Source organism: Benincasa hispida, chromosome 1, assembly GCF_027475165.1.
Source record: "Benincasa hispida cultivar pf3 chromosome 1, pf3_genome.v1.1, whole genome shotgun sequence".
NCBI classification, from domain to species: Eukaryota; Viridiplantae; Streptophyta; class Magnoliopsida; order Cucurbitales; family Cucurbitaceae; genus Benincasa; species Benincasa hispida.
Genome location: NC_143478.1, coordinates 38,028,949 through 38,048,605, shown reverse-complemented (window position 1 = coordinate 38,048,605; position 19,657 = coordinate 38,028,949). Strand labels below are relative to the sequence as shown.

At 32.7% G+C, this 19,657-nt stretch overlaps 3 protein-coding genes across 5 annotated transcripts; 2 read left to right on the top strand and 1 right to left on the bottom strand.

Moving 5' to 3' along the window:
• The first annotated feature begins 572 nt into the window (after positions 1-572).
• LOC120089382 (protein-protein interaction regulator family protein) lies at positions 573-4,852 on the top strand. The gene is made up of 10 exons (XM_039046834.2): positions 573-788; positions 893-1,000; positions 1,213-1,278; positions 1,527-1,700; positions 1,801-1,914; positions 2,816-2,887; positions 2,970-3,053; positions 3,153-3,253; positions 3,626-3,710; positions 4,119-4,852. Exons 1-10 carry the CDS (start codon positions 705-707, stop codon positions 4,506-4,508), a joined length of 1,278 nt encoding a protein of 425 aa, XP_038902762.1. The 5' UTR covers positions 573-704; the 3' UTR covers positions 4,509-4,852.
• Positions 4,853-6,236: 1,384 nt separating this feature from the next.
• On the top strand, positions 6,237-10,997 carry LOC120071869 (uncharacterized). Its single transcript, XM_039024281.2, has 2 exons — positions 6,237-7,570; positions 10,582-10,997. Exons 1-2 carry the CDS (start codon positions 6,707-6,709, stop codon positions 10,666-10,668), a joined length of 951 nt encoding a protein of 316 aa, XP_038880209.1. The 5' UTR covers positions 6,237-6,706; the 3' UTR covers positions 10,669-10,997.
• Positions 10,998-13,785: 2,788 nt separating this feature from the next.
• On the bottom strand, positions 13,786-18,102 carry TLP10 (tubby like protein 10). Of its 3 annotated transcripts, none has more exons than XM_039041395.2 (6): positions 17,766-18,102; positions 17,211-17,288; positions 16,139-16,576; positions 15,933-16,020; positions 15,403-15,535; positions 13,786-14,794 (listed from the first exon to the last, which is right to left on the bottom strand). In XM_039041395.2, exons 3-6 carry the CDS (start codon positions 16,487-16,489, stop codon positions 14,080-14,082), a joined length of 1,287 nt encoding a protein of 428 aa, XP_038897323.1. In that variant the 5' UTR covers positions 16,490-16,576; positions 17,211-17,288; positions 17,766-18,102; the 3' UTR covers positions 13,786-14,079. The 3 variants fall into 3 exon arrangements, with proteins under 3 accessions (XP_038897323.1, XP_038897328.1, XP_038897315.1); XM_039041400.2 differs by having other exon boundaries at positions 17,758-18,030; XM_039041387.2 differs by having other exon boundaries at positions 17,555-17,816.
• Between the last annotated feature and the right edge of the window lie 1,555 nt (positions 18,103-19,657).

Below are 19,657 nucleotides of genomic sequence, written 5' to 3'. Positions count from 1 at the left end.
GACCTTATTTGTTGCTTTTGCTTTGTAGCTTGTTATTTTATTAGTTTTGTTACTATGTGTATGTTTAATATCGATTATATCCCTTAGATCTTAATTTGCTTATAACAACATAAATTAATTAAAGAAAAAAAATACTCGAATACATGCATTGTTATAGTTCACTCAAGTGTCTAATCACAAGTTAATATATGTCAAATTTTCATTGTTGTAATGTCTAATCACAAGTTGGTGTGTTAAATTTGTTGTTATATATATAGTACATACCTATGTATGTATTGTATTTTTCTCTCTTCATGGAATGCATGGAGATGAGTGCAACATTTCTTCTTAACTAATTGATAAAAAGTTTACATATTTCATCGATAATTTTAACCAACACGAACATAGTTGAATGCTATCAACCTTAAGTTGAGAGTTTTGATTTTCTACCCTCTACTTTTCATAAAAGTGCGATTCAAATATATTGAGCAAACGAAAACGGTTTGAGGCCTTTTGGGTCATATTGGGCTTTAGGCAAAATGGGCCGCAATGAATTCAAACGAACAAAAGAGTGAAAAACGCACTTTTTGAGAGTCCGAGGGAAAAAAAGAAAAAGAGAAAACAGCTCCTTGAAAGGGTTTTTGGCGAAGCGAAACACTGGAACTTGAAAGTCTCTACTTTCTTCTTCCTCCTCTCTGTTCACAGTTCCATACAAGATCCTTCCAATGGGAACTAACGCCGCTGCCGTCGAGAAAACGGAGGACGATCTTCGCAAAGAGATCGATGAGCTTCAACGTCAACAACGGGAGGTCCTTCCTTTTTCTTCTTCATTTTTTCTCTTTCTTCAAATTTTCTTCTTCGGTTTCGTTCTTTCCTTTTTCCGATACTCAGTGATGCATTGCTGGTGTTTCAGATTACAGAACGGCTTCGTGATCCTCGCGGACTCCGGAGGGTGGGATTTGCCGGACCTGGCCCAAGAAACTTCGCCGCTAATGGACCACGTCGGGGATTTGTTCGACCTGTAATATAATCTCATCTTTTTGTATCTATTTTGCGCGCGTATTATCTCTCTACTCGTTATGTTTCTTGTTATTTCGTACCTCATGAAGCTTGGTTTTAGTTTTAATTGCATCCCTTTGGCAATTTGGGTGGAGACCATGACGAGTTCTTTCGTTTTTTTATTGCACTGTAAATAATTGAGGATATACCGATAATTCGAGTGTTTCGCTTCAGGGGGAAAGGAACGATGCTGAAGACCAGCCTCCTGCTAAGCGGCGGCTATCATCTGCTGTTGTTAAGGTGAGGCTCAGAAATTGGTTTGTTTTCTTTGGGTTTCTAGCTGGGGTGTTCTTAACATTTTTTAATGTTTTATTTTCTTTGGGTTTTGTTGCTAGAGCTAGGAATTATGCTAGATAACCTAATGAACATGAAAGATGAGCTTGGTTGGCCTCATAATTTTCTTCAAACCATGATTGCCATGTCGTTCATTTGCATAGTTTAACATTTACCCTTTTTATCTCTACCTTTTAATAAATATTGGAGCACAGATGGAGGAGGATGGGGAGATAAATGAAGAAGCTGAAGGAAAGGATGCAATGAAGGATACATCTCGGGAAGAAACTTCTGGAAGTGATACAGCCTTCCAGAACGATGTGAAACAAAATCATTTACGGCAGAGTGGTTCATTTAGATTGGATGGGAATAGAAGAGGAGCCAGGATGGTAATTTCCATATATACTGTCTTTTAATCATCTAGACAATGCTTTGGTTTGATGCCCCACAGCAGGAAGTCTCAAAGCTCTGTTTTATAATTTATATCAGGATTTTGAAGTTCCAGCAGCAGAAAATGTTCCAAGGATATTGCCTAAGAATGAGGATCCTAGCTTAGTTAGCAGGAACAAGAGAATGCTGGGTCAGCTTTTGGGAACGTTAGAGGTATGTGTAAAATGATTGATTGGGTTAAATTTGTCATGTGTTGCACCATTTTTCCAGCTTCAATTCTCTAATCTTTGCACTCGAGAGAAAAGGGTAGAAAATGTATCTTTTATGTTTCCAATCTTTTAATTAACAAATTTGTCCCCGCCATCGAGCATTTACTCATATTGGTGAAAATATTCCAAAAAGGAAGTAGATGCATGCAATCCATCAATCTACGGACAAGATAAATAGATATTTCTGGATGAGCAAGTGAATGCAATGCACGAAGAACTTGAAATGTTGAGGATAGGCTAGAGAAAATAAATTTTAAGCTACATCCTTTTTCAATTCATATGATCATACATCTCTTTTGCCCAATTGGAGAAGTCTTTTGTAACTCCATTGGATAGGGTTTCTTGCCCATCTTTTGTAATTTCATACATTAATGAAATTTGTTTCTTATCGACTAATAATAATAATTATAAATAAATAAATAAAATTTAAGCTGTAAATCTAGATTTTATGTTGATTAGGTCCTTAAGTAGATGCATGTACATGTTCTGTTGTACTTTGGGCGTTAATCTCTTTTCATTACATCAATGAAATGTCTTGTTTCCATTCCCCAAAAGAAAGGAAAAAAAAAGGTAGATGCATGTACATTTAAAGTATTGTGTTACCTGGCCAGAAATCATGAATAAACTACAATACATTGATTATTGTAGGTCTTTAAGTTTTATCCTGTTTGTGTGGGTTCTCTATTCATGAAGATGTTGCTCAAAACCATCTTTCCCGAAGAGCTGCTATATCATAATTGTCCGTCATTAGCCTAGTTTCAATAACTGTGTCCGTCATAATTTGCTTTTTTTTTTTTTTTTTTTTGGGGGGGGGGGGGGTGGGGGGTATTTTTATATATCTTCAGAAATTCAGGAAGGAAGACAAGCAACTCTCAGGAACGGAAGCTTTTATGAGAAGATCGGATTCCTTACAAAGAGTGAGTTATTGTATGTCCTTTTTAAAAATTTAACTTCCTAGCATGTTTGAAGCTGATTTCCCCTTTTGATAACTTTTGAAAGGCTGAGCAAAGGGCACGAGAGGAAAGCGAAAGATTGAGGCAACAAGAGCGTGAACAAATTGCAGAGAAACGAAAGAGAGATCTGGTCTGTAATTTAATGAAAGGCTAAATTAGATAAATATCTATGAGGTTTGAATCTATAATTATTGTTTTTTTTAACCACTTCTATCTTCCACTTCTTTAGATGCTCAGAGCTCGCGTGGCTGCCAAGGCAGAAGAAAAGAAGTTGGAATTACTTTTTCTTCGATGGAGCGAGCATCATAAGAAACTTTGCAATTTTATAAGGTCTGGTCGTGTTTAATTTTCATGAAAGCATTCACTGATGTCACTTCTGAGATTACCAAGCTATATCATTGATCTCGCTTTCCTATTTATGCAGGTTATTTTTAATTTTGGTCCAAAAGTGTCCATATTCACATTTTATTGAGACAAAGATAAGTTTCTGTTCATGAATAGTGCTGAACTAAATTCATGGGTTTTGATTAAAAAAGATTAAAGAATACTAACCTTACTAGTAGATGTTTCCTTTTATGCTGGAACTTAAATTGCATTTGAAGGCTTTTTTTAATATTTTTTTTTTATTTTATTTTTATTTTTAGTAATAGAATTCCATTTTGAGTTTTGAGGGTACTTTTTCACGAAGTTTGTGTTTTCCAGGACAAAGACTGAACCTTCAATTTATTATTTGCCAAATAAACCATTGGACGAGGATGCAACCTTGGCCGAGCAGCGAAGAGACGAGGTTAGTGCCTAGTTTGATATTTTCCTTGAAAAGGCAATTTTGCTTTGAGATCTTCTGCAAATCAACTGCCTTAACCTATGAGATCCTAATACTATTCGAGTATTCCGCTCCAAGGGCCAAGTTCGTTTAGTTTGAACTTAATGTACCCTTTTAATCAAATTGGGAGATGTTGTTTGATGTAATTGTTTGACTCGGAATATAGTTGAGTCCCGTTTGTTACTGAGAGAATGGGGATTGGGACACACACACAGATATATAAAATAAAACATCACTAAAGGTGAAGTTGGTTTTTCTTTTGTGGGTGGGGGGTTGCATCTCGATGATGCCATTGAGCGGGATAGTTTATTTACATATTGATATCATAAGTATTTGCCCATTCACTCATTTTATAACAAAAATGCATTTCAGGCTTTTATGGAGTGGAAAACCTCCAGAAGGGAAGAGTTGTCCGAGTATCAGAAACAGATAGGAGAACAGTATATTGCAAATGTTGAGAAGGACTTGGAGAGGTGGCAAAATGCCAGGAGGGCAAGAAAAGGAAATAACGATGTATCGAATTTGCAGGAAACCATGGACAAAGAATTGGACACCCATAGACTTGAGCATGGTCCAAAGAAAAGGAATATCCCTGGTGGTAGCAACAACGAGGACGAGGATGACGTGGAAGATATTAACGTTGGAGAGGATGACATGATAGATGACGTACTTGGTGTTGAAGATAATGGGCGTAGGGGCGAGGAAACAGCAAAACCCGAAGCTGATGTTGCAAGTCCAAAAGCTGATAATACTGTGCAGTAGAAGCTGTAAGTACCTATTTGATTTCACGTAGTAGTCCTATGTGTTTGTATCTGTCCTTTCTTTGTCTTACTAGTTTTATTCTTCTTGCTTTTTAAAATTATTGTTTGTGTTTTTTAAATGGCACCAATGGGGTTCCACACACTCTTTTTCATTCTACTTTTTCACAGCCTTCATAGAATTGGTAGATGCTTAGTCACCAAGTTTGTTCGAGGCATGACTTGTAAAAATATCTCAACTTCTTTCGAGTCATGACATCAGAAACGTACTTATGTTGCCATTTCTTTTCTATTGAATATTAATCGACCTTTTCTTTTGATTGACATAATGAAATTTTCTTTATTCCATTCTGTTACATGGTAATTTTTAAAGGGTGTTTTAGGGGTATTTTATTCATATTTATCTTTTTATTTTGAGTGTTTGGTGGGTCAGCTTATGCACACTTCAATTAATCTCACAAGACAATTTGTATTTATCTATTACTAATATGCGAGTAAATGGTCTATTAATAGTTGACAAATTGGTCTATTTATTATAGATTCAATATTACCAAATGACAAAAATTACATGTTTGATGCCTTGTTTGATTTTATGTTTTTAGGAAGAGTATGTTCTTAAGCTAAAATGAGCTTGTTGATAAGGCGCCAATTTCGATGTTTCGTAACAGGATTAAGGTAGAGGATTCTCTTCAAATAGAGTGATTTTTAAATAAGAATGGAAATCATTTGAATTACAATTAAGTTATTCAATTGATGTTTGGCTGATATGACAAATTGAGCATTTAGACTCTTGATTTTGGGGAAAACTGAATCAAAAGTTTTAGGGGAGATGTAATATTATCGTCCTTTCCAATTAGATTACTAAAGGAATTGTGTTTGTTAAAATTTTAAAAAATATATATATAAAAAATTGCGTTCTTTTTAAAGTTATCTCAAACTTATCTTTTAATTTGGCTAAATCTTATTCAGGATTACATTTATTTTGTATTTAGTACTTCTAATTATGGAAATTGTTTGATGTATTATATTGTGTTGTTTTGGTTTTAATATTTTAAAAAATGGTTGTAAATCAGAGATGGCTTCGTGAATTATTATTATTTTTCAATAAATGAGATTTGAAAAAAATAATATAAAATTTTAAAAAGATTATGAAAATTAAAAAAAAATAATAATAATAAAAAGAATTATTTTAACAATTGTGTATATTAAATTGCTGGGTGGCAAATTAAACCACAAAAATGGGAGTGCTTCATAACGTTCTAAAAAATCAAGCTCTTATTTCAGGATTAGGCATGTATTAAATTTCATATGTCCAACATTTCTATCTTTATTCACCCGTGAATTGGTATTTTCATTAGGTAATTGTAATTTGTAGTATTTTTAAGAATAATAACCAAGTGTATAACACCATTTAAAAAAATTGAAGTGCCATGATCAATATTTTGGATCTAATATCTATATTTTCAACTGTCCATTTTCATTATATGTTTTTGATGTGGTATAAATAATAACCGTGAAAATATTTATTTATTAAACTAAATATTTTTCTTTGAATGTTTGTTTATACAATTTTCATAAATTTTTGTTAGATTTTTAAAAATAGAAAAATAAGAAAAATTATTTATACAAAATAGTAAAATTTAATCTCTTTGATAGAGAAGATAGAGACTCATAGAAGTTTATTATCTTTAATATGTCGATAGAAATCGATCCATGCTTATTTGTATTTTTTTTTTTTTTTTGCTATTTCTATAAATAATTTGACTTTTTTTATAGACATTTTTGTTAACGTCATACATTTAAACTCCGTATGAAAACCTATATCATGATTCCCAGCAATACAAAACGAATATTGAAAATTCAAACAAAAACAAAATTGTAAAAACCAAAATTTGAAAATTTAACTTGAGCATGCAATCATGAAGTTTAACCTGACTAGGTGAAAGTGAAATATTCTCAAATATAATAATGAATAAAAAGATATTGAGAAAAAAAGAAAAAGAAAAAGGGGGAAAATAGAGAAGAGGAGGGTCAGAAACTTTTACTTTAGACACAGTGCGAGTGTGGCTTTAGTTAAGTATTAAGCAAAGTAGCCGAAGCCCACACACAGTGTCTATTGTAATTCTCACTTAAAAAAAGAAAAGGAAAAAAAAAAAGAGTAAAGGATTCACTGAAAGAAGAAGAAACCAGAGAGAATCGATAATGGAGGAAATGACGTCACGGCCTCATGTGAACCCTCGCAACACGCAACGTCCTCTTCCACCGCCACCGTCAAGAAGAGCCGACAACGACAACCACCACCGTCCTCTCCCACCTCCACCTTCAAGAGCTCCCTTCAATGTCCACAACACTCACCGTTCTCCTCCTCCATTCCCACCGTCCAGGTCAAATTCCGACGCTCACAACACTCGCTATCCCTCTCCGTCGTCTCCGCCTTCACCGCCTACCTCTCGTCGGCAACATTTTGGTTACGGCACCGCATCGTCGTCATCTTCCTCATCAGCTTCCTTCCGAGGCTGCTGCTGTTGCCTCTGTCTCCTCTTCTCCTTCATTGCTCTCCTCGCTCTCGCCATCGTCCTTGTCATTCTCCTCGCTGTCAAACCTAAAAAGCCTCAGTTCGATCTCCAACGAGTCGGCGTTCAATACATGGGGATAACCGCTCCAAATCTCTTCTCATTGTCTTCCTCCGACGCCGAGACCGCCGCGACAACGGCGACGACCTCCGCGACAACGGCGACGACCTCCGCATCGTTATCACTCAACATTCGATTGCTGTTCACGGCGGTGAATCCGAACAAAGTCGGAATCAAATACGGTAATTCGAGGTTTACAGTGATGTACCGAGGGATTCCGTTAGGGAAAGCGATAGTTCCTGGATTTTACCAAGAGGCACACAGTCAGAGAGAAGTGGAGGCGACGATCGCGGTGGATCGAGTGAATTTGCTTCAGGCGGACGCCGCCGATCTGATCAGAGACGCTTCGTTAAACGATCGAGTGGAACTGAGGGTTTTGGGGGAAGTTGGCGCCAGGATCCGCGTCTTGGACTTTGATTCGCCCGGCGTCCAGGTCTGTTCTTTCTTTTTTCTTTTCTTTCTTAATTACCATTTTCACCCTGCTTTGAAATTTTATTTTCCCCCTAAATTTTATTCGCTTTTGAATATTATGGAGCACGTACTTCACATTTTTAGATAATTGATTGATAGATTTTAGATTCTTTGTAATGAATGAATATATTCTTGGACAAAATAATAAAAGAATAAATGTGTGTATAAGAATTAGACGAAACTAGCTCAATTGCCACGAAAAAAGAAATAGACCCACAAAACAAAAGGTCTCGGTTTTATTCGGTAATCATTCAATTTTTTGTTTTTGAAAATTAAATTTATAGATATTACTTCCACCTCTTCATTTCTTTCTTAATTATCTATTTTTTATCAATATTTTAAAAAATCAAACTAAAATTTAAAAACTAAAAAAATAACTTTTAAAAATTTGTTTTTATTTTTAGAATTTGACTAAGGGTTTAGCTATCGTACTTGGTAAATATGCAAATAATTATAAAAAATAGGAAGAATTATACTTAATTTTCAAAAACAAAAACAAAAAATAAAATGGTTACCAAACTCTAAAATGAAGAATTTATAGGGGAAATAATCAATTTATTGCTTTAAATTATTAGTATTTCGTGTAGTACCTAGTTTTATTAATTTTTCACGATTTATTTAAGATTTTTTTTTAAAAAAAATTTCATCTCAAGATAATTGAATCTCTGATCTTATATTGATAGTATAAACTTCGTGTTAGTTGAAATACCTTTTTATATATATATAAAACTTAGATTGACCCATCTTTTTGTTCATTAGATGTGTTTTTAATAAAATATTTGTCGAAGGTTATATACAAGTGTTGAAAATGCAGTTAAATTTCAATTAAAAGTATTAAGAAAAGGAAATTATATAATTCATAAGTCTATATTTGAATTAGAATATTAGAAAATATAGAGATAAAAATAGAAATGAAAATTAATTGAAATCTATGGAAAATCTGTAAATTAATCCCAACAAAAGTTGATATGAAGATTTCAAAACTACATACTCTCCAATAAAAGTTTTAACTTAAAAAAATAGAAAAAGGTAGTTTTATAAGTGCTTGTTCAAATAATTAAAAATGATTTTTAAAGTAAAAATTTAGACCATAAATTATAGTTTGTAACAACTTATTTATTAGTTTTTCTTTAAAAAAAATTATTTATTGGTTCAAACTTTCTAATATTATATATATATATATATATAATATTAGAAAAATGATTAAATTGTTATAGAATTAAAAGTGAGTGAGTACCTTTAGAGTGCGACTAAATTGTTACTTCTATTTTATAATATATATGATCCAAATAGTTTCAAACTTTAATTAGGATAACAGACCAACCAGGAAAAACACATAAGAAAACAAAAGTAAGTACAAAAGTCAATATATAGGCCAACCCTGAAGTCCAAAATAATTCTCAATCCCAAAAAAAATGCAAACACAAGAAGAAGAGAAATAATTATGGTATATTTTTCCAAAAAGGAAAAAGGAAAATAATTGTTTGGAGGATGCTTTTCTTGTTTTTATAAATAAAAAATTGCAAAAATAACAATCACCAAATAATCATATTAAAAAATTAATAATAAACTATAATGGAACTGGAAGGATGTAAAAGATCATAATTAAGAAAAATGAAATTACACTGAAAAGTAGAAAAGGAAAATTGGAGCCGAAGAGTAATTAAAATTAAAAAGAGAAAAAAAAAGGGTTGAAAAGTCGAGAGAAAAAAACATCGAGAAACCGTTGTTCAAGGAAACGGTGTCGCTTAATTGCTTTACTTTTACGCGGTCATTCAGGGAGGCGCCAAATTGGTGGGCCATACCGACCGAACAAAACTACTTTTGTTTTCAACCCTTTCACATTTATAGGCTTTTTTCTTTCTTTTTTTTTAGTACTTTCACATTTATAGTTTATTCAAAACTGCTTTATCCTTTCATCCACCATGTGTTGTCCCTATTCATCTACGTAATATAATAATGGTTAAAATATCATTTTAGATCTCATTTATTAATTATTTTATTTTTGTATTTGATAATTAAATCTATAGATACTATTTTTACCTCCAAATTTCTTCATTTGTTATCTACTTTTCATCATTGGTTTAAAAAATCAAGTTAAATTTTGAGAACTAAGTTGTTTTTGTTTGAATATGGCTAAGAATTCAACCATTGTACTTAAGAAATATGTAAATTATTGTAAGAAATGTGGATAAAATAAGCTTATTTTTCAAAAACAAAAATAAAAAATCAAATGATTACCAAACGGGATCTTTGTTTTTCAATTTTAGCCTAAATTTCAAGTATCCAATTTTAGTATTTGCAATTTGTTAAATCTTGAATTTAATATTTCTATCTAAATAGGTTGAATAATAATTTTCATACAAGAAAATGCAATATGTGTGAATATGCTTTCAAATTTATAGTGAAAATGTTAATAGATAATAAATTTTTTTTGAGAAAACTAACAATAAATTAATAATAGGGTCTAAATTGAAGATTAATTTAAAAAATACATGAACTAACATTGAAGAAGAGTAAAATTACAGTATGAAAGTTGAATACTTGGAACTGACCTTTTGAAGGTTCAGAGACCAAGAAAGAACCAAAGTAAATGTTTAAAAGAAATTTAAACCTATAAATAACATGTTAAATATATTCATGACTTGACATATTAATCATTTCACACACTATTGTAACATGCTTCTATTTTTTGTTATTGATTTATAACTCTTAGAAAAAGATTTCTAAAGATAACCAAACTATGCCATCATCTATTACTCTTATATGATAAATGCTTGAGGCATATCATGTATTATCTCTAGCGAATACGATCCATACTTAGATGTTGTTGTTTTGACAATGCTATTCCTAATTGAAAGTCAACTATATAAGAAATTCGATGTGAGCTCTTACTAATTAGTGCGTAGCGAAATATTGTTGTTTTGTTGATGACAACGACGACGAAATTGAAAAAATATCGATGATTGACAGGTGTCGGTGGATTGCTCAATAGTGATAAGTCCAAGGAATCAGTCTCTGAGTTCCAAGCAATGTGGATTTGATGGGTTCAGTTTATGATTCTTTGCCCCCACTTCTTTTTCTATTCTAACTGGTTTCTTCTTCTTCTTCTTCTTCACTCTCTATCTCTGCCATTTTATACTCAACAGAGATTGGAATGATTGGGGAGAAAAAGAAAAAAAATGTACACAAAAAAAAGAAAAAAGGAAAAAAAGAGAACAATTAGGTGTGTTTAAAAGTAACAAGCAATCCTTCTGTTCAGTACTTCACATGGAATGAGTCATTCAAAAGCAATGCTTTTTTCTGATTCTTATTATTAAAAACAAAAAGGAATGGTGAGAATCAGAAAACTTTATTCTTTTATATTTTGGGAAGTTTGTATTTCTTCACTTGTCCTCTTTGTTTGATCAATTTCAATGTTTAGTTGATTTTTGATCCATTTACATTCCAAGTGTTGATCTTGAAGCTAACTCATTCGTTCATGAGTTGATTGAATTGATTTTGAGTTGAACCATTTAGGTCATGTTTACCAATTTATAATGAAAATTTGTTAATTGTAATGAGATTCCATTGATAGACCAATGGTAATGGACTACAATCGCAAACATAATTAGATTGCTTTTTATCACAATTACTTATAATTATGAATTTGCCATATTTACTATTATCGTTGTTGTTGTTGTTACCATTTAAGATCAAACGGTAACGATAATAGTAAATATGACGATAAACGTGACAAATTCATAATTCTTATGTTGTAATGTAACGATAATGGTAACAATATTGATGTAATTTTCAAATGCAATTGGATTGAACATCCTTTTCTCATCAATTAGTTTGTGTTTTTTTATTACGGATTTGGAAACGATCCCCAAATGTCAGTATGAGTACGAAATACAAGTAAACAACACCTAACGTAATCAAATGGGATCCACTTTTTAGATTACCATTGATTTATTATGTTTTCCTGAGTAAACATGGCCTTGATTGTTTTGTTTGACTGCGTTTTAAATCTGTGTTGAAATTTAAATTTTGGTCACTACATTTTTTTAGCACAACAAATAGAGGTATAAGAATTTGAACCTCTAACCTAAAGGGAGATAGTACATAATAATTGTCGTTGAGTTATGCTTGCTTACCGTTTTAAATTTGAGGGCTGAAATTATAAGTAATCTTAATGTTTTCTATTGAACCAACCATTTGGTGGTGTCTCAATTACCTTCCATTCGGTGAACCAGAAATTTGTCATTGTTTGTTGCACAAAAAAATCATGTTTTTTTTTCCTGTTAAATACCAATATTAAGGTTCACAAATCTAATAATTTAAAAATGTTTGTCATTAAAGTTTTTTAAAGAAAAAGAATGTAACATACAAAAATTCTAATTTCAATAATGCTTAAACTTTCAATATTTAACTTTTAATTTTAAGCTTTAATTTTGTTTCAAAATAACAATTCATACAATTTTTTTTTTTTTTTTGTGGAAATGGAGATGAAAAATATGATGTGATAGTAATAATATTTAAAATAGTGGTACACTTATCATTTCAATTACACTCTTTATCATTTTAAAATTTTTATTTTTAACTTTAATTTTTGGATTTAGACAACTATTTAAAATGAAGATGAAAATGGATGACCTTGAACTATAAAATATATCAAATGCAAATCTTAGTCGCATTCAAAATGACATTACATAAAGGATAGTAACAATTTTAGTTTATGTACTTTTAATCTTAGTAATAATTGAGTTCCTTCCACTCATTAAATGTCAACTTTTGTTAACAACTTAGTCTTTATAATTTATAAAAAAAAAAAAAAAAATTGATTTCCGATCAACTAATCGATTTACATGTGTAGAAGTTTCATTAAGTCGTAATAATCTTTTTCACAACAGAAGCTAATTCGTTACAAATTGTGCAGTACAATGATTAAATTGTTACTTATTAATATTTAAAGACTAAATTATTATAAATTTGAAAATACAAAGACTAAATTATTATCAACTAAAATTTTTGGACTAAATTGTCACTTTCATTATAGTTTAGAGACCAAAAGTATTTTTTTTACCAAACAAATTGAGACAATTGTTTCTTCATAGTTTTTTTTCCCATTTCTTTGTTTTTCTTCAACCTTCAAACTAACGCTTTCAATTGACTCCACTCTTCTAGATTTTTTCTATCCTAGACGTGTTTGACTTTTCTAGTGTTTAATTTTTCGTAGTAAAAGAAGATTGTAGATTTCTTTTCTGGTGAATTACTTTAATCACGATATGTGGTTCTCCTGCCATTTCAATCAAAACTCTATCTTCTAAAACTTAGTTTAAAATTGTTGCAATTCCTAAACTAAGCGTTGTCAACCATGAATCAGTTGTATTATGAAGTAAGTTAGCCCTCATTTTAATAGAGAAACTAGTGATGTTGTTTTTTAATTTGAAACAATTTGGAGGGCTGAGGATTAATATAAATTTAACACTATCAATACACAAGTGAAATTTTTCCTAAAATTTATACGCAATATTGAAAGTCCAGGAGGATAATCATAATCAATATTTTGTATAATTTAAAAGAAAAAAAAGCATTGATTAGCACAATTTTGTCCTTCGCTAGAGGAAAGCTACTAAATTTTAGGCACTGTTCACTTGTTTTCGAGAACTTTGTAAAAACATTTGTTTAGTGAGCCTTTCTTTAATGATTTGTAAAAGTAGAGACTATTTTGTGTTTGAAATTACTGTTCATAATTTTATAATTAAGATCAGTTCTTCCAGAAAAAAATTATCCCAAACTTTTGTTCTAATAAGTAAAAAAAAAAAAAAAAAGTATTTTCAAGAATATTCTCTGAACAACCCTTTCCACAAATCACAAGTTCCAAATCCAAGACTAAATTTTATTATTTTATGTAAATACTAAATTTTATTATTTTATGTAAATACTTTTTTTTTTTTAATTTTTGAAAATCCTCCTAAAATGAGTATCTCAAAAAAAAAAGAAAAAAGAAAAAAGAAAACTATTAATTATAATAAATAATAAAAAAACTTACCTTGTATCCAAGAAGCATCTCTTGAGATTCAAGAAGTCATATCATATCAACTTTACACAAACTTTTTAACATAAAAACCAATACTCTCTTTTTTACTTTATTGTCTATGCTTTATATAGAGAGAGAGAGGGAGGGAGAGGGGTAAAAAGGGCTTTTTGCCTTCATTCCTTTTCAAAGTTTTTGAAGTTGCACATGTAAGAGCTGTTATGAGGGAAGATGTCCCAGTTACAATTAACTTTTACACCAATAGCCACAACAATAACTATTTCACTAACCTAACCATGAAATGACAAGAAGAGGAATACAACTAATAGAGTGAAATCCAAAAGTTAAGGGGGTGGAAAAAAGGGGGGGAAAAAAGAGGCATAAAAGTGGGGTGTTGTTACTTTTTTTCTTTTCTGCTCATCATATGCATTAGCTTTGGATACTTTTCTTTATTCACAAGCCAATTTGGTATCAAAGCTGCTCAAGCATATAGCAAAGGCCTGAAAAGCAGACAGCGGATATCGATAGTCCATCGTGAACATGTCTTTACCAACCTTCCCGAACTGAAGAATGATCTTGTCGTGCTCGGGTGGGCCTGGTTGAGACGGTGTTGGAGCGCCAGCGGCTGGTTGTATAGCTGCAATCAACTGAAAGTTCTTCACTGATGCAACGGTTACTCGCCCACGAAAGTTGAGGCACCAACATTGCAGCTGTTCGTGCCATCTTGGGGGCTTGTTTTTTAGAACCAAAGGTCTCATCTTTCCCTCCTCGTCGCCATCCAATGCTGCCCTCCCAATTTCAGAAAATCTAGCACTACTGAACTCCATGGAATGATCTAGGGCCTTGGAGAAGGATGCACTACGAAACGAGTCGTCGAGAGAGTTGGGAGGGAGGAGCTCGGGTTGGCCTGGAACAGTGCCACCAGCATCGAGAGAAGACACTGGTATTGAATGCATTATACAGTGCATTCTCCGGGGTCCCCGTGTGCCTAAGACGTTTAGTTCATAACTTATATGGGCTATGTTGTAACTGCCAGTTGGGACTTTTGGCGAAACCTTTTTTGAATAAAATCTACGGCTAGTTTTCCCAGGAGGAGGGAGCGGGGCAGCGGTGTATGGAGGTTGAGTGTCATAGACAATGAATTTTGTTCCGAGAAAATTCGACCTGGAAATAAACACAAAAATTGAATCAGGGAAGATATTTTGACTATATGGATGAATGATGAATACCAAAAAAAAAAAAAATCCCATCAAGGATTGGCGGAAAAATTGCTTATTGAAAGCCACCATGAAGAACAAAACTCAAAGAGTTCAAAACTTCACACCAATATAGAATCAAACCAATCATGGAAGACCAGAATAAAATGAAAACTAGTTATCACCTCAAGTCTTTTAACTGAAAAGAAAATTAACTATCAAAAGAAGTTGTTGCTCGATCAACACCTTTCATAAATTCAGTTTAAGGGGTTAAATAGGAAATTCTCCTCCTTGTATTTCCATTTTGCCTTCATCGGTTTCTCTTTCGACAGCTAGAATTTTACAAAATCTCTTGCAGTACTATGTCATTACTGGAAACACTACTCGATTCAACAGTGTAGACCTAAGTTTTATATCACATATGAAATCATTCTCAGACTTAATGTATACTATATATGATCTAAACCATAATTTGTGCCCTCAAAAATGTGAGTTTTCAGTGCTGTAATTAACGCATGTATAAGAATAATCAGAATCAGACAATATATTTCATCTGTTCTTCAAGTGTAGTCTCACCTCAGTTTTCCGATGTAAGAGCTACTTGATCTCGAAATGTTTTCTGCATCCATCGAGATAATATACTCTGTGCTAGTAGTTCTTCGTGTACGCTTTGCAGAGAGAAGAAACTTCCCATTTTCAACCAGCAGAGCTGTACCATTTAAGTACCGAATTATAAACAGATTTAAGGTTTTCAACAAATTAAATGGCAGCAGAACAAGAGGCAATTTCCAATTCACAAGCCTATTAGTAATCACATAACATGGTCTATCTTGTTCATTTAGAATTTCTTGAATCTTGATCAACGAGCAGTTTTGCAGCGCCTTGCATAAACTTGCAATTGAAGGAATGCATAAAACAAGTACAACTTTGAAGTGCACAAGTTAATGTGAAAAACCTTGTCAAGAATTCATTTTGATCAGAAAAAACTTTTCTGTCATAATGCCAAAATTAAGTATTCTGGTAGTGTATCTCTATCTACAATGTCAATCAGCATATTAAGAAAAGATTGGCACACACAAAATCAAGCAGAGAAGCATATTCCTTACCAGGGCTAAGACACAAGTAGAGATGGTATGTTAGGTTGGATTTATCCCTCTTAATGAAGCACTGTACAGATCCATCGCGTGGTCCGGGCTATAAAATTTAAAACAAAAAAAAGAACGTACAATGAGTATCTAATTTCCAATATTTGAGCCTGTAAACTTCTCGTCTAGGTATATCAAGAGAAATGTCATATAACCGGAAGCTGTACCTGCTTTAGCGACACTGGGAAGGTAAGCTTCCCACAAATTTCTGGACCTTTAACTATCTCCATGCACATAATTCTCCAAGAACGGCATACTGCAGCACAGGCAACGACATTTTTTCGTGAAGGCCACGTGTTTTCACTCTCTTCAAGTCTTCGAATGACATCATACAACAGCTCGGGTGGAAGGCTGGCCCAGCAGCCATTCTGAACAACAGGAGGCTGGTCATGTAGATCATTCAGTGACGATGCATTGGACTTTCCTCTATGATGACCACTCAACTTGACCTCGAACCCCCGTCTAGATAAGCTCCCAATACTATCTCTCACATCACGAACAATGCTTCGGAATGACATTTTACACAAAACTGATAATACTAAATCTTGACGCCTCTTTACAACAATTTCCTGGTAGATTATATACCAGTTGTCATGTGCCTATGGCTGCCAAAGGATACAAAGCAACTCATAAAGTGCCTCAGAATCTTGTAAACGAAGGCTAAAAGATTGAAAAAAAATTCAAGAAAAGGGCCAAAAGTGAAAAGAAAAGAGATAAGTATTCATAAAAAAGCTGGAAGTATTAATAAAAAAAGCTGCTTTAGGATGCACAATAAAGTCTAAAGAGGCAAGATTAGCAAGTGTAACTCAATCAGGCTCTTTATTCTAATCTTTAGCTTTAAACTTCTGGCTATAAACATGGGATAGTAAGACTACTCCACAAATTCCAAAAGGAAAATCTAGCACAATAGTAACATTTAAAACTACATAGATCTAAAACAAAATATAAACTTAACCTTTCCAACCCAAATGGAAAATGAATCCATCAATATTTCCACTTTCAACATGAGAAAAATCAAACAGTATTGTGCAGGAATTAAAGCAAGTTACCAACAGAATCATTAATTTTCATCATCATAGACAAAAAAACTTGGTCAAAATTCAACATCAGGAAGGGCTTCATGGACTAAATGAGCTAAAAGAACAAACTAGTTCATTAAGGACAAGTCATCTCCTAAAAATCATGAAGAAACCAAGTGATTCAGTCCATTAATCTCTATCATTAAGCTGAAACACAAACCTGTAACAGATGTTTCGAGCTCAATCAGGAAGCTAAAATCAGATCAAGCTCTTGAACTGAGAACAAACCACGAAAGATCTGCCAGTAAAAGAAAGGATGAGGAGCCAGAGAAATTTCAACAACTTTTTTGAAGAGAGAAAGAGAGAAATGAAGGTGGGTGGAAAGTTTTTCTGGGTAAAATCACAAGAGAAGAAAACCCCATCATCAAAAAAGCTGAAACCCCAACATTTTCCCGGAAAATCAGAGGGGGGGTTTTCAGAATCTGGGAAAACGTTTGAAAAGTAAAAGATGGGGTTGAGTACTTAGATTTGAAAAAAAACAGAACTGGGTTACGAAGACCAAACCTGAATGATTAATAAAGGACTGGCAACAAAAAACTCCCTTTGCTACAACAAAAGAAGAAAAAGGGGAAAATCTAAAACGAAAACCACTCAACTTTTTGGCTAAGTAACAGAGGAAACCAAGATATGGGTATGAACAATGAAATCCCAGAAATGGAAAAACAGAAAGAAAGATGAAAATCAAAGCTCTGGATCAGAAACATTACATTGCTACCTTTATCAGGCCTTTTCTCTCTCTCTCTCGTGCGGACCCCAAAGGCTCATTGAATTTAGCTCACAATCAAGGACCAAAGAAGAATAGCTACAGTGATTCCATTTTCCACCCAAAATTTTTTAATTTCAAGTAATTTCTTATGCAAATTCACAATAAAAATTATGTCTTTTTTCATTTAATAAATTGAATTTCAACTATTTCACTTCAATTAATATAATTCCCACTAACAGTTCATGACCAAATGGCCATTTGACTTTTCCCGTGTATTGTCTGATGAGGAGGAAGAAGAAAAAAAAGGGTTTTTGGTGGGTTTTGATTGGGTGTGGCCGTTTGTATTGTATAATTTAATTTGGTCAATTGTACTTTCCATTACTTGCTTTCTCCTCTCCTCCTCCATGTGATATTATTCCTTTTCCTTTTTTTCTTTTCATTATACTAATAAAAAATATATTTGTCTTTTTTTTTTTTTTTTATTTCTTCCTTTTAGTTGAGTAATGATATTGTATTTTTAATAATTCCATGCCTTTAGGTTGTAAGTAATAAAGTCAAACCCATTTTTTGTTTCCAATTAAGGGATGTTTTGCTTCAATTCATTTTTTTTTCCACATCTTTTGATTTCCACTATTAGATGTTATAGCGAGGAAGTTGTTTGTATGTATAATTCCACACGGAATCTCTTTTGATGTCTTAAGTAAAAGTTACTAGAAATAGCAACTATCAATGAAAGAAAAAGAAAATGATTATAAAAAGTGCAATGTAGGCCTATTGATTAATTTTTATTTCGAATTTGTAATAACATCTAACTCAAATATGTAATGAGCAAAAATCTCACTCATTGACCTAAACGACAAGTAAACATTCGATTGGAGGAGAAGGGATCAACTAAAGAATGGAAAAATTTCAAGGAGGGAGGTTAGAATCGTACTCTCAAAGAAATGGCAGTCCGACTCTTATATGAATTGTGAAAATAACTTACTCATCTATTGGCTTGTTGTGATAAGGGACGTGATTGAAATTCGTCTTTTCTTTGTTTGTATCATCGAGACACCTGAAGTGTTGACCATATACATGGGAGAATTGACCCATTCAAATCAAAATCAAATGAGCACCTATGACTAAGGAGAATGGAATGTCAACCATAGAGTGAGTGATCTTCTAATACGAGGACAAGTGACTGACCAAATCATGAATCTTTTGCATTTTGATCAACATAGTTGTACTGTAAGTGGACTGCATTTATGTGTTCAAACTGATTATGACCGAAAAAGGACGACTCCTTTTCAAACTGAAAGAGTACCTCACCTCACTTGAAGAAGTAATTGGAGTTGGGTTCCGCTTATTGTTTCTTGTTATATATCTAAGTCTTCTCTCATCGGCAATTGGAAGCACAACTAAGATTTGATGTAACTGAAGGAAAGGAGATAAAGATATAATAGGAGGGCATGGTTAAAAAGGTATGCAAAGACTCTCTCTCTCGCCCTATTGTGTAAGGGTCTTGTGTAAAGTCTTTCTGTTCGTTATTTAACTTCATTCTAAATAAGCGATCAAAAGTATTTTAAGAAGCTGAAGCGAAGGGGCCTTCAAAGAACTTTTGTGTAATCAAACTTTCATTTCATTGGTCTCCAAGGCAAAATCTTGCATAATTGTTTATCAATTTAGGAGAATTGACTTAGTGTTCATCTTGATCCTCTTAGGATTAGGAAGTGTGTTCTTCCTAATTGTGTATAAGTTTTATTAACCCAATGATTAGTTGATTCTTGACTTATTTGAATCTTGATCCACTTTCATTTATGTTGATTTTCTATAGTCTTTAGTCTATTAATACTCTAGTGATTTTCTAATTAATTTATTTATTTTAAGATTTGGGATTAACTAGGTATGACCCACCAATT